At 44.1% G+C, this 13,708-nt stretch overlaps 1 protein-coding gene across 8 annotated transcripts in view; it reads left to right on the top strand.

The window, feature by feature from the left end:
* Window positions 1-5,328, top strand: part of ARHGAP6 (Rho GTPase activating protein 6) — a 316,604-nt gene extending 311,276 nt beyond the window's left edge. For 7 of the 8 annotated variants that reach the window (XM_040056179.2, XM_040056180.2, XM_040056184.2 and 4 more), the window contains exons 11-13: window positions 198-460; window positions 2,426-2,506; window positions 3,300-5,328. In XM_040056179.2, the coding sequence (XP_039912113.1) occupies window positions 198-460; window positions 2,426-2,506; window positions 3,300-4,009 (1,054 nt within the window). In that variant the 3' untranslated portion in view covers window positions 4,010-5,328. Of the gene's footprint in view, window positions 1-197; window positions 461-2,425; window positions 2,507-3,159; window positions 3,278-3,299 lie in introns of those variants that run through there. The other variant, XM_040056187.1, reaches the window with a different exon arrangement.
* The last annotated feature ends 8,380 nt before the right edge of the window (window positions 5,329-13,708 follow it).

Genomic DNA, 13,708 nt, shown 5'->3' with positions numbered 1-13,708 from the left:
CATGCAATGGTTGGGTTGGAAGGGACCTTAACAGTAATCTAGTTCCAAACCCCCTGCCATGGGCAGGAACACCTTTCACTAGACCAGATTGTTCAGAGCCCCATCCAACCTGGCCCTCATGTCAGACTGTACCTGTAACGGTGAGCATGAAGCATTTTTTTTTTATTAACAGTAGTTTGTTCATCAAAATTTCTCAGGAGCCCTGAGATGCTGCGGTCAGAAGGTTCCTACTCCACAGGAGAAAGACATTCTTCCACAGACTCCAACAAAGCTTCCAGTGGTGATGTCTCCCCTTACGACAACAACTCCCCAGTGCTGTCTGAGCGCTCGCTGGTGGCGATGCAAGAAGAAGTTGCCCGCAGCCCAGATAAGCTGTACAAGGTACCTGAGCAGTACACACTGGTTGGACACTTGCAAACTAAGCCAAAGGAGAATTCTTCTGCATCACAGGCTGGAAAAGGTATAGTACATCCTGCTTGTGCTCCTCCTCCTCAGTGACTGATGGAGATTTCTGAAATAATTGAAAAGTGCTGGATTTGTTTTATCAGCTACCAGGATTTGAGGACCCATAGTGTAAACAACCTTATAAAAACAATGAGAGACCAACATCCTTTTTTTTTGTATTGAGCCCAAAAGGATCCGAGTCCTTCTCATTAGCTCAGCCAAGTGTTAGGGATGCTCTTGGTATGGCACTTCTCAAAACTTGGAGATATTATTTAGGAAAACAGAACTATGTATGTCTAGTTTTTCAGCCTGCCTGTGACAGCATGGCAAAGTCTAGTCCTGATCCATGAGACTGTAATACCTACAACGTTATGGTCCAGGCTTTGGAAAAAGCTGAAATTTTAAGATTTCAGGCACAAACTTTCTCCAGTTGTAAAGAATTACCTCAACACCCTCTCACTGGAGAGCTGCGGTGCACAGCTTTGCATCTGCAACCAATTACACACTTAGCAATACTAGTGCAGGGATCCATCATTTCTGTGGCTACCTGGGGAGTGCATACCTGAATGATGTATTCAGTAAAAAACTGTGTTTTTTTAAACTAACAGCTCAGCAGCACTTCAAGATGCTTTTCCTATGAATATATATATATATATATATATATAAAAAAATTGTCATCCATGAAATTTATACTTAGTAAGCCAAACTTTAAGAACTTTCAATGCTTAGGGGTGCACATAACTGGTGGTATTTTTAAAACCACTTAATTTCAGATGTACTGCCTAGGCACTTAATTCCCTTTGGAATTAACGGGATTTAGACTAATATCTCAATTATATGCTTTATAAATGCCAATTGGAATTTGTCTTGTATTCAACATCTAAATCTCTGAACAGGTTTAAGAATTTGTTCAGATTTCTATTAGGTTATGAACAGGAAATTACATGAAGTTTTATTGTATTAACCATCTTTTGGACTTTAATATGCATCACACAGATGCTGGACCATGACAAATTAGGAAATTCCTCTACTGACTAGTGGAATCAGGAAAAGGCATTGAACTGCTTATAACCCAGCATTTCATTTAATCTTTGTTCTGTGGCTGCACCATAAGATGGGCAGCATCCTTGGGTTGATAGACCACCTCTGGGGCTGCCTGAGGGAGCATTGCCACAAACTACCTTTTGTGGACCAAATCCTCTCCAGAGAATTGTGCAAATTCTCTGACTTCAATATGGCAGAGGACTTAAGGACTCAGCAAACTCAGGCACCCTGCCCATACAGAGCTCACTGAATCCATTGCAGGATCTGATCTTGAAACAAGTAGCTGTGAGTAAATGCATAGAATCATAGAATGTCAAGGGTTGCAGTGGACCCTAAAGATCATCAGTCCCAACTCCCCTACCATGGGCAGGGACACCTCCCACTAGATCAGATTGCTCAAGGCCTTATCCAGCCTGGCCTTGAACACTGCCAGGCTTGGGGTATCCAAAGCCTTCCTGGCAACCTGTTCCAGTGCCTCACCACCCTCACAGTAAAAAATTTCTTCCTAATGTCTAACCTAAATTTCCCCACTTTCAGTTTGCACCCATTACTCCTTTGATGGAGAGTCCTTGTTGGCTTCCTTGTCAGCCCCCTTCAGATACTGGAAGGTCTCCATACAACTTGCTCTTCTTCAGGCTGAACAGCCCTAGTTTTCTCAGCCTGTGTTTGTAGCAAGGTGCTCCAGTCCTTTTACCAGCTTCATAGCCCTCTGGATTTTTTCCTGCATTTCCATGTCTTTATGCTGGGGTCGCCAGAACTGTACCCAGAACTCCAGGTGGGGTTTCTCATGTGAGATGCTTGTGTTAGGTACACAGTGAAGGTGCCTCTGGATGTTAATGACTCTGATACATTACATACCTTTCTATTTGTATGTTTCTAAATAATGTCTTGAAGAGGATTGATTCATCATCTTTTCCCTGCTCTTACTGCTGTTTAGATGTTTCTGAAGATCATTTTGATATTTGGGGCACTTGGCATTCAACACTGAAAAGTGGCTGCAAAGATCCAGTAATCACAGGTCAGTAATTTCTCAGTTTTAAAGCCCAAATCTAGCAAAGAAAAAACCAATTCTTTGTTTTCAAGAAATCAGAGTGAAACCGGTAGGAGAATTCATATTGTCCAGAACTGGACTTTTAAAAGGTAGTCTGAAGTAGAATACAGAGGAGCACAGTGGTTATGCTTTTCTGTATTCAGTGGAATACAGAAAACAACATTTCAAACCATCAAATAAAATTTTAAAAGTCACTTTAAAATTGCTTCAAGAAATAGTTTCAAATTCCTCTAGAATTCACAGAATCATAGAACCACAGAGTGATAAGGGCTGGAAGGGATCTTGAAGATCATCTCATCCTAACCCCCCTCCCCTGAGCAGGGACACTTCCAACTAAACTAGGTTGCTCACAGCCTTATCCAGCCTGACCTTGAGCACCTGGATGCCCCAGGGCTGGGGCATCCCCAGCCTCTCTGAGCAACCTGTGCCAGTGTTTAACCGCCTTCACAGTAAAAAACCTTCCTCATATCTAACCTGAATTTCCCTTTTTTCAGTTTGTACCCATTACTCCTTGTGCTATCACTGCAGTTCCTGATGAAGAGTCCCTCCCGTTTCCCTGTCAGCCCCCTTCAGATGCTGAAAGGTGCTATGAGGTTTCCATGCAATCTTCTCTTTTCCAGGCTGAACTGCCCCAACCTTCTCAGCCTGTCTCAGCCCCCATCCCTCTTCTACAGTGTGACACAAGGGAGAAGCAGTAGCTTGTTAAATGCCAGATGAACGGGTCTGCAGACTCACGTCGTGTTTCTGGCTCTTCCCCCAGGTTCTTACGGGAACATTTATGAAAGCAGCTTGCTGCGCCCCGGACAGTGCTCTCTTTCCCAGGGGAACCTCGCCATGCATTCCCCTCGATGGCAGGGCAGCTCCTCGGAACTGGACAGTGGCAGGCAGGTCATGCGGAGGAGCCAGACGACAGCCGCCATTCCCGAGTGCCAGCTGCAGCCCGCGGTGTCCCGGGTGTGCAGTAACCCACGCGGCGAGGCTGGCTGCAGGAGTCCAGACCTGTCTCACTCCAAGTCGGAGCAGCACTTGACTTTAAGCAGTGCGGAGGACCTCAGTGAGCACGGCTCGAACGCGGGTTGTTTGCAAAGCGCAGCCAAGGCCTCCTCCTACGGGAAAGAGCGGCCGCCACCCCCTTACCCAGGCCCGGCAAAAACGAGCTCTGCGTCGCCGCAGCGGTCGAGCGTTTCTTCAACGCTGCACTCTTTGTGGAGACTTCAGCGCCCAGAAAAAAGTTCAGGGCCGAGAGCAGCTGGAGGGGCAGCAGACAGAGCCCCTGACCCGGCCACCTCCAGGCAGGAGCAGCCGGCCCCACACACACAAGTGGGTCACAGCTATTCCACGGCACCTCAGAGCCAGAACAGTAAAAGTGTTTCAGAGGCGGACTGGAATGAGTGGCAAAGGGAGAGGTGGCAGATTTGGGAGCTGTTATCAGCTGATAACCCTGATGCCCTCCCAGAAACCCTTGTATGATCTGACTCTGTGGAACTGCCACTCGTACCCATGCCTCCGTCTCATGGGGAAACAATGGTGACATTGGAAAACAGGGAGGGCTTGTTTGTTTTATACCAACTGAATTGCATATACTTTTTTAAAACTTTGTTCACTTTAATTTCTCAACGGCACTGTCAAGCAGTTAATTTACAAATACAGTATGTTCCTGTTTTTCAGCAAGCTTTTGAGAAAAAACAAGGTGAAAACTTTAGTTTAATAACTCTGTATGCATTGCTGTGTATAAGATAAAACCGTTGCTTTGATGTTGCTAAAAATGTATTTATATATCTGCAGTTTTGATGATTGTATATTCTGTAATGGGTATTGTATGATAATCATGTTATGTTTTCATATACAGATGTCAATCAATCATGACTGCTTTTTTAAAAAAAATCACTGCACTTACATTACCATAATATGCATTGGAATTCTATAGAAAGTGCACAAGCTGGTTTCTGTGCTTATATATATATTAAAAAAAAAGCTGTTAAAGGGGAAAGTTGTACTTCTTTTCACTGCCTTTTGAAAAACACTATAATAAAGTGGAACATGAAAAGCCATATATTTTATAAGGGTAGTAGTGAGCTTAGAGGGGGAAATACAAAATATTTTTTTCTTATGCATACGTTTGCAAAAAACTTTAAAATTTGACACAAGATTGTAAGACTATTTTTTTAGATTCTGGTAGGAAGCAGCTCAGAGAATCTAAGAACAACATGTGCCTAAACCAACGAAGGATGTAGTGCAAAGTCTGCTCTCCCATTCTAAAGGAAAACCAATGTTATATATGCAGGATATAATATATATATTTATAAATGTATAATTTTATGTATTGTTTTAAAACAATAAACTGGAATCCAAATTTTAGAAACCAAACCTAATAAATTGAGATGCGTAACACTGAGAAAGAATATGGCTTTTCCTTTGAAATAACAAAGCTCCAGCATTAAGAAAGTTAGAGTAAGGAAAAAAATGCAGACAGACACATGAAAGGGAGTCAAGTAGAGTTTCAGAAATGAACATGACATTTGAAGAAGCTCACAACTGTGTTTCTATAAATATTGTGCCAAAGTCGGGTCAGCCACACTTCCTGGGTAGCTGTATGTTGCGTTGTGTCAAATGTTGCTGTTTTGTGCGCGTTGTTTTTCAGCTGCAGAGCTGTTTGTGGGCAGCGGGTGGCAATGTACTGCAGCGTTCCAGAGAAATTCCTTCTTAGCGCTCCAGAAGGGAAAGTGTATCATATCGAAAGAGTTTTATAAAACATATTAGTCTTAATTTTAATGAAGTTGAAGACTTGTTCGGTGATGTTGTCTTTAAGTTCTATCTTGTGCATAATGATGGAATAAAAAGCTAAGTAAAACAATGAGCATATTTTTTGCTCCTTTTTTTTGAGTAAGGTTTACAGGGTATTGATGTGTTTTTGTTACATTCTTGAGTGTCTCTATCAAAAACATCTAAAAGGCATAGGAGCTTAAGGACCACCTTCAAATGCAACTTAAATATACAAGATTCAAGGTTTTACTTTAGTGTGAGGCTTAAAATCCATCACGTAAAGAGTCCTTCCCCTCATACCTCCATTTCTCATCATATCTCCATTTTTCCAAGTAAAATTATAAGATAAAAGCACCAAGCCAAGTAGAAGGGGGCAGGATTTGGCTTTTGTTGTAGCTCTTTTTATGCAGAATAAATATAATTCTTTTCTGGTAGTTGCAAAGCTTTTCCAAATATTATCACAGTATGAGACTTTATAGGAGAACGTTCTTGTATGTCCCTTGTTGCAGCAGCTCTGTGCCAATTTATTAAAAAAAAAAAAAGGTAGTCCACCCCAAATTAAAATTATTGTGGAATATAAAGAAAGACAAAAATGAGCTCTTACAATCTTCACTATTTGATCTTGTTTCAATATTATTCCAGGCTTGATACAGATTTGCTATAGGGAATTAGCACCCCAGTAGTCCTCAAAACCAATTATAGTGTAAATCTTGCTGCAGAAGATACTGTATTCACTAGATGTCCATCTCTTCATTTTAAACCCTTCTAAATACAGGAGCACCTGCACCCTTTTTAGTGAAAGATATCTGAGGATTACTCAATCTCATGAAGAGGTTGCCTTTTGCCATTCCCTCTCCCTGTATGTTATTTATGTATGTATCTATGTATTACCATCTACATAGAGTTTATGCAACAAAAGATAAAAACAAAAGATGAAGACAAAAGACAAGACCACTGCTGGACGACAGCCTTATGTGTACACATTTCAGTAGATTGTCATGTGGAAAAGAAGGGATACAAAATAAATTCCAATAAATTAAAGTTAACATTTGGCAAGACTACATAATTTCTGTCATTTTCATTTGAACAGAGCAGAGCAGAATTATCACAAGCACGTTAAGAATGTAATTTTTAGTTGTAAGTCTTTCCAGGAAAGACTGAAATCAGTGACATAATTTTTTATGCTTGTTTGTTTGTTTTTACATTTCACAAGAAAGCATGAAAGCTTGTTTCTAGTTTTATGATGGATGATAAATCTGTGTCGGATATCTCATTTTAGATGTCTAAATGATCCTATGACACATGCTCTTGAATAGCCATAAAATTCATTTTACAGGGACTCTGTGTGAGGGAATCAGAGCCTTTTTTCTGACTCCCTCCCTTGGAAGGAGGATTCCTGTCTTAGCAGAGGGGTCATGGGCCTGTGCCTTAATGAAGAGTGATAGAGAAGGTCCCCTCTGGAGGTCTTGAGGCATCTAGGCAAACTCAATTTCCCTCACGTCACTTCTTATCACATCACACTGGTTCACACCCAGGACTGTAAATAAACCACTTTCCACTCCAGGGCTGAATTACCTCTCTCAGGAGGTGTCTTCCAGTTGGGAGGAGGGGTGTGCTGCACTCACAGGTGAGCCCAGGAGAGATGGGATGTGGGTGCTCCAAGGACAGGGTGCCTGTGAGTTACCCGTGGGGCAGGGCTTGCGCTTCTGCTGCAGAAATAAGAAATGCAAGGATTCAGTACAGTTCTAGGTACAAGCCAGATGTGGTGAGGAACCTGCCAGCCAGGGGAGAAGGAAAAGACACACTTTAAAATACTAGCTTAAAGATTACTGTTGTTGCCATCTTTCAAAACAAGATGTAGTTGCACGGTTGCATTGTGCATTCTAAGACCATGCTCCTCAGCTGAAGGGTTGCACCTTCTCCCTCTTCCCCAGCTTACTATCCCAGCCCTTAGACCAGATCATGGAGTGGTGGGAGGAGTTCCAGGACTTGTTGATCTAGCTGAAACTCGTTCTGAGCAAGGAACACGTAAAATTCGGGTGGATTGGTGGCTCTCACAAGTGGTGGGCACAGGGGAGGAGGAGGGACAAGGTCAGAGATGGGGAGAAGAGAAGGGAGGGACTGACTCCTCTTGTCAGGTGCTCCAGTGAGCTGTGTCAGGTGCTTGAGGAGCCTTGAGCCTTGCTGCTTCAACCTGCAGGCAGGAGCCCAGCCAAGCACTTGAGAGTGGCTCTGAGATACAAACCTGAGCCACCCCAGCTGCTGCCTTGGGTATGTGAAATCTCAAGTGCTCTGCTGTCTACATTGGGAGCACAGGCTGCCACCGTGGCATAGATTAATGCCACTCAGAACTTCTCTGCTGTTGAAATGATGAGGTTCAGTGGACTGGAATTTGTGGTTGTGTGGTGTGGGGAGGGAGGTTTTGCCTGGTTTTTCACTGGTTTTGTTGTTTCTCTGGCATTGGTCAAGGCCAGAAATCTCAATTCCAGCCTTTCTAGAGCACCAGCTTGCCCTGTGTTGCTGGTTTGGCGGAGGATCAGGGACTTGTTTCTCCTCTGGGAAACACAGAGTGTCTGAGCTTCATTTTGCTCCTTCTCTCTGTCTCTCTTTTCCTATCTTCTTTTTGCATTAATTAAACAAAAAGAAAATAGTCACTCCATTGAGCAATACTTAACCTCACAGAGCTGCAAAGCAGTGGAAGTGTTCTCAGTTGCATTAAGGGGTATTTTGACATCAGTAAGTCATTTTGCATCACAAGGAACTGCAAAGCACTGCTGTGCTACAGTTACTATAGGGGAAAGTATCTGCAGCGATACCGTGCTGCAGGCTCAGGCTACTGGGTCATAAACTACACCGTCTCTGAGAATAGCATTGATTTAATTTTTTTTCTGAAGTGCAAAGCATCTCAAAAGGTGGTATCTGCATCTGGAAAAGTTACTCACAGGCTCCCATTTTATTCAGTGGAAAGAGGTGGGTATTTCTGTGCCCCCTTTATACAACCTACATGTGTCTCTCTTTGAAGGACAGTCTCTGTTGAGGGGCTGGTTACTAGAAGAGCCTATTTTTTCCTTCCCCTGCTATATAAAGAGAGCCTAAATAAGTCACCCAAATATGGTGACCCTCTAAGTTTGTTGGAGTGAATCCCACCCTGAGGGTCCAGTAAAACAGAAAATGCATGTTGAATGTTCAACACGGGTTTCCAGCTCCTAGGAAAAGTGACATTTACCCAGCACTGGGGCTCCTAGGTAAACCTGGGACTAGTGGGGCTGGCAGAGTCAGTGTTGCTCCTGGGGGCCTGGGGAGATGGCACAGTTAGCACTGTGAGAAATACAGGCTTTTTGCAAAGTGGGGGAGAGATGCTGCCTGGTCTGGAATTTCACCTTTTTATTTTGTTGTGTCACTGGTTGGTTGGCTGGTTGGGTTTTAAGTAGGACTTCTTTATTCACTGAAAACTCTGTTTCCAGATGAAGTGGAAGTGTTCATGAACACACTGTGATTTAATTAATTTGTTCAGTGACTTAAAAAATGAATATATGATTTCTGGAAGCAACCTAATTTGGGCATTTTATATATATTGCGGGGAGGTGGCTTGTATTGATTCCAAGTAGTACTGGCAAATGGAGACAGGCAGATAAAATCTTCCTTTGGAAAGATGGGTGTTAATTCTCTTTCTTCTGAGAACGTAAATGTCTTTGCCACTGGAGTTTTAGGGTCAAAGAGAGAAGAGAGCCGGAAGGAGGGAGGAGGAAAGAGGATCCACTTCTCTCTTAAACTGTAGTTGGGAGGGGTGAAAGCATGTGCAGGTGAGAGCAGTATCTCCAGCTGGGTGGTTGTCACCCTCTGGGTGAGGACTCTGTGCACTCTTTTAATGATTATTCCAACTTTTAAATAAAAGAGAATAACTTTTAGCAGTCTCTCTTTTGAACAAAGGGGACATGAATAGACTCTTCAATCACCATTTCCTTTTGCTGGGTTTGCTCTGTTCTATTTCCCTTTGTCTACTTCCAACCATAGCTATGAGCTATAATTAAAAAAAAATAGAAATTTAAAAAGGCCTGAGAAAAAAAAAGGTTTCTTTCTGCATCTTATTAACAGGAACCCAAATTTTGTCTGCTTTGAAAAAGGACTGTTGACAAACCAAGGCATCCTTTAGAGTACAGAAACTCTTCAATCACTATGAGAAAAGACCACCTGACCCTGGTAACTGTCTTTGACTTCACAGAGGTGAATTAGAGACACCATTCAAAAATAAAAGAGAGGAAGGAAGGACGGAAGGAAGGAAGGAAGGAAGGAAGGAAGGAAGGAAGGAAGGAAGGAAGGAAGGCGGGTGAGGAATCAGGATGGTGACGGGAGCGGAAGGATAGCTTCAGGGAGGAAGGGAGGATACGGAAGGAGGAAGGAAAGGAAGGAAGGAAGGAAGGAAGGAAGGAAGGAAGGAAGGAAGGAAGGAAGGAAGGAAGGAAGGAAGGAAGGAAGGAAGGAAGGAAGGAAGGAAGGAAGGAAGGAAGGAAGGAAGGAAGGAAGGAAGGAAGGAAGGAAGGAAGGAAGGAAGGAAGGAAGGAAGGAAGGAAGTTCAGACTGCAAAGCACTTTATCATGCAGAAAATAACAAATGCACACTGTAACCTGCCAAGCGGGGTTACTGAAGTAAAAACACACCATTCACTCAAGGACAAGAATCATATGATCACTTTAGGGAGATGGAGTGTTGAATATGGAAGCAGCATCTGGCTTTTCTCCTAAAAAAAGGTTTAAAAGGGTGAAATGCTGAACAAACTCTTCCTCTCACCCACAGGCTATTTCTGTAGCTCTAAACAGCAGCTAAAGGTTACCAGCTGTGCTTTTGCCCAGGGTGCTATCGACTTTGTGTAGTTGTGGCCTTATTTCTGATTGTGGGGAGAGCTGGAGCCCTGAAAGAGCTCAGTGTTGCAAGAAGGCTCTTCTGAAATATTCCTAAAAAACCCACAAAAAGCCCTGGCTCCAGTATTGTGAGCCACTTTTCAGTCTGTGAAAAAAGGAGTAAAATTGAAAGAAAAAAGAGAGCTCCAGAGTAGCAGCCTCATCCCACTGGGGCTTTCAGTGGGTGATTGTTATTTTGGAGGTCCTATTGCTTATAATTCTGACAGTGGTAAGCAAGTGGTAGGACCCAGGGAGCTGGGAGGCTGCCCTGTCAAAGGAACAGCAAAGATAATTTAAAAAATAAGGAAAGAAAGAGGAAGAGAGAGAAAGTTTGTACTGCAAAGTGAATGCTGTTTTCCCACATCTGCCATTAACAGACAAGTTTCTGAATGTTCAAGTGTTCCCATCCTTGAAGAGTCAAGATTTGTAGTTGGAAACATTGAGAATTGGTGTGATGGAGTAGAGCAAAGCCCAGAGAACCCAGCAGGTGTGATGAGGCCCTGCTATCTTGCATGTCTTGTCTTCCATGGCACTGTAAATAATTCTGTCTGACCCTGGTGCTAGTGAGAAGATGGGTGTGAGAATATGTGTGAATTGGAGCCTTGCTGCAATGGCATTGCTACACCAATGCAGGGACAGAGTCACACTGCATTTTGCTCTACTTTTCTTCTGGTTTCAGGGCTCCTTTATTCTGCCTTGTGCACTTGCCAAGACTGAAGAAGTAATATTCAATATGTCCCTCCTGTCATCTAGTGATTTGAACAATACTCCTGGGATACATCAGGCATATTTAAGCTCTGAGTATCTGTCATCTTGTTCTCCCATCCCTCTGCTTAATGGGCACAGTCCAGCAGCTGCACAGCACTCGTCAATGGACCCCACACAACTTTCGGGTCCTACCCTCCTCAAGCCTCTCCCGCTGGACTGAGTTCTCTGGGGCAGGGGGGTGGTGTGTGCGTCACTCCCACTGCCCATGATGGTGGAGCTCAGCTGAGAAGCTGGTGCCTTTCCCCAAGGAGAGGGGGAACACACCTGAAGATGGTGCTGCCCGGTACTCAGTGTCCATGTGGAAGTTTCCAGGCCCTGGGACCCTTGGACAGTTGCTCAGCATTTAAGATTAAATTGCCTGAGCTGTTTTGGCTTGTGTTGCATTGAGATTCCAAAGCCCTGAAGGTTGGAGCACATGGGTATGGCCCATGGTGTTTGAAGGCACAGGGAATTTGGGAGAGCTACGTGTGCCCTGTGCCAGCACCACATTTTGTGCTGGGAGTAAAGAGAAAGCATCATGCTCTGAGGCAGCCCTTTGGACACCTTCAGACACCAAAAGAGAGCCTTCCCTGAGAGCCAGGCAAGCTGACCCAGGAGACTTGGGAAAGCAGCAGTGTTAGTGCTGCAAAATGAGCCCTTGCTTGCTGGTACCAGAAACTTCTGTTTCACTCCTCTTGCAGAATAATGCAAATGCCAAGGGAAAGGGCTGAAAAGAAATTAAGGATTCCAGAGAAACCTCTCTTTTAGTCAGAGAAATTCATCACTCCTGCCCCTGCCCACAAGGAGACATCCAAATGTCACTGCAGGTAAGCCCTGAGAAATGGAGGTACTCTCACATCCTCCTGGGATGGGGCAGGGCAGTGTTCAGCTCCCTGCTACAAGAGCTGTGCCTGTGGTGTGCATCCTGTTTGTGTTTGTTGTAGAGGTCTTTGTTTTATGTGGTATTTCTCTGCTCCATTGTCTCACTGATCTTCATATGCACAGGGAATGTAGGATCTGCCTTGTGTACGAAAGAGGGAGCAGAAACCTGCACTCCCCTGTGAGGAGAGCTGTTCAGAAGATTTTTGGGTTAATATTCATACTAGCCTCAGGCAATTTTCTACTCTCTGTTTTAAGGGAGTGGGCAGGGAGAACATGCAGTTGTTGTTTCCTCTGGTATCAAGGGATTAGCTTAAGGCCATGGATAAGGAGCATCAGGGGTGCAGATGGCAGTGGAAGAACAAAAGTAACCATAGGAGACTGGGAAGACAGAAAGCCCCACCATTCCTTTTCATAGAAGAGATTTTTTTAAAAATCTTCCATAACCATTTTTCCTTCAAGCAAGTAAGAAATTCCCCATGTCAATTCTGATCTGCCTGCACCCAGTGGATTGAGACAGAACTGAGTGCAGTATAAGGCAAGGAAGTAAATTCGGGCACCAAATACAGTATAACCATGCTATTAGGCTTTGTATGTCATGTTCTGCTATACCAAAGCTCATATCAATCATAACAGTGAAATGTGGATAACTTCTGCCTAATTCTGGACTTTTGCCACAACATGCACAGTGAACCACTGTGAACCCCTGAAAACTAAAAGGAACAGGATAAGATCAGAGTTTCCAAGTCATAATTTGTATTTAAACTTAATAACAAGTACTATTCTCCCTTCCCCCCTCCCCCCCCCGCCCCAGTACCTACTGTGTCTATAAACTTGTCTAGGCACAGAAAGGAGGGCATTTCTCTGCAGTGCTGCATATTAGAAAAGGGCAGCAAACACTTCTGCACGTCCATTGTAGGGCTAGGTTTGGACTCAATGTCAAAAGCCAAAAGCTGCCTTGTGCTTACCCTCAAGTTTGCCTTTACCTCTGAAAAAACCTTAAAGGTTTGCTGAGATGGGAGGGAGAGAGAGAAAGAAAATATGAACCACAGTCATGATGCTTTTGCCACTTGGTGCACGTCCACTTCGCATCTTTGTAGGCAGTGTGGTGGATTTGCCAGTCTCCTTGAGTGCTGTGGAGACAGCCCTCACTTGCAGCAAGCACCCCTACAACCACACTACTACTGTGAGGAGCACAGCAAGCCTCCACCATCAGTGTCAGCTGAGCACAGCCCTGTGTGGCTGCAGCAGGAGGATGCTGACTCTTCACAGGGCCCTGGGACTCATTGCTGTCTCCATACCCTGATCCCCTCCATTGCACATCCCTGCCTGCCTGGAATTTTTGTGCAGGACAAGACTCTGTGCAAGGGAGTGGATGGGCAGGCCATGAGCCCCAGGATTTTTGCAACCCTAGCTCCACTGCAGGCAGGATCTCAGAGTGGCCACGCTGTCACTGCCAACCCACAGGCTTTGCTGTGTCACCCTGTCAGATCCAGTGACAGGAGCAGACTTTGTAGCAGGGATGAGATTATACCATAAGGATTAGCATCTCACACTCAGGACTTCTTACACTTGTTTCCAATCACCCAGCAGGGAATGTTGTTTATTTGGCAGGCCTATGCAAACACACTAGCAGGGCAACTGGAGCAGACCTTTCTACTTAGAAGGCTTGGGCTCACTGCACAATTTGTGTTAATGTAAACCCATTACACTGGCATCAACAAGAACTGTGCTGAACACCTCAACCCTTTCACCCAGCAAACAGGCTGCTGGGCTGAGTTCCTCATGGCCAAAACCCTGCCAAACTTGTCCCCTGTGAACTTGATGTTCAGTGAAGAGGGAGACAAGAAAAAAAGATTTTTCTTAAAATCCATCCTTACAG

This window comes from Hirundo rustica, chromosome 2 (genome assembly GCF_015227805.2).
Source record: "Hirundo rustica isolate bHirRus1 chromosome 2, bHirRus1.pri.v3, whole genome shotgun sequence".
In the NCBI taxonomy this organism is placed as follows: Eukaryota; Metazoa; Chordata; class Aves; order Passeriformes; family Hirundinidae; genus Hirundo; species Hirundo rustica.
The sequence above is the reverse complement of the archived record's forward strand: the minus strand, read 5'-3'. Positions and strand labels throughout refer to the sequence as shown.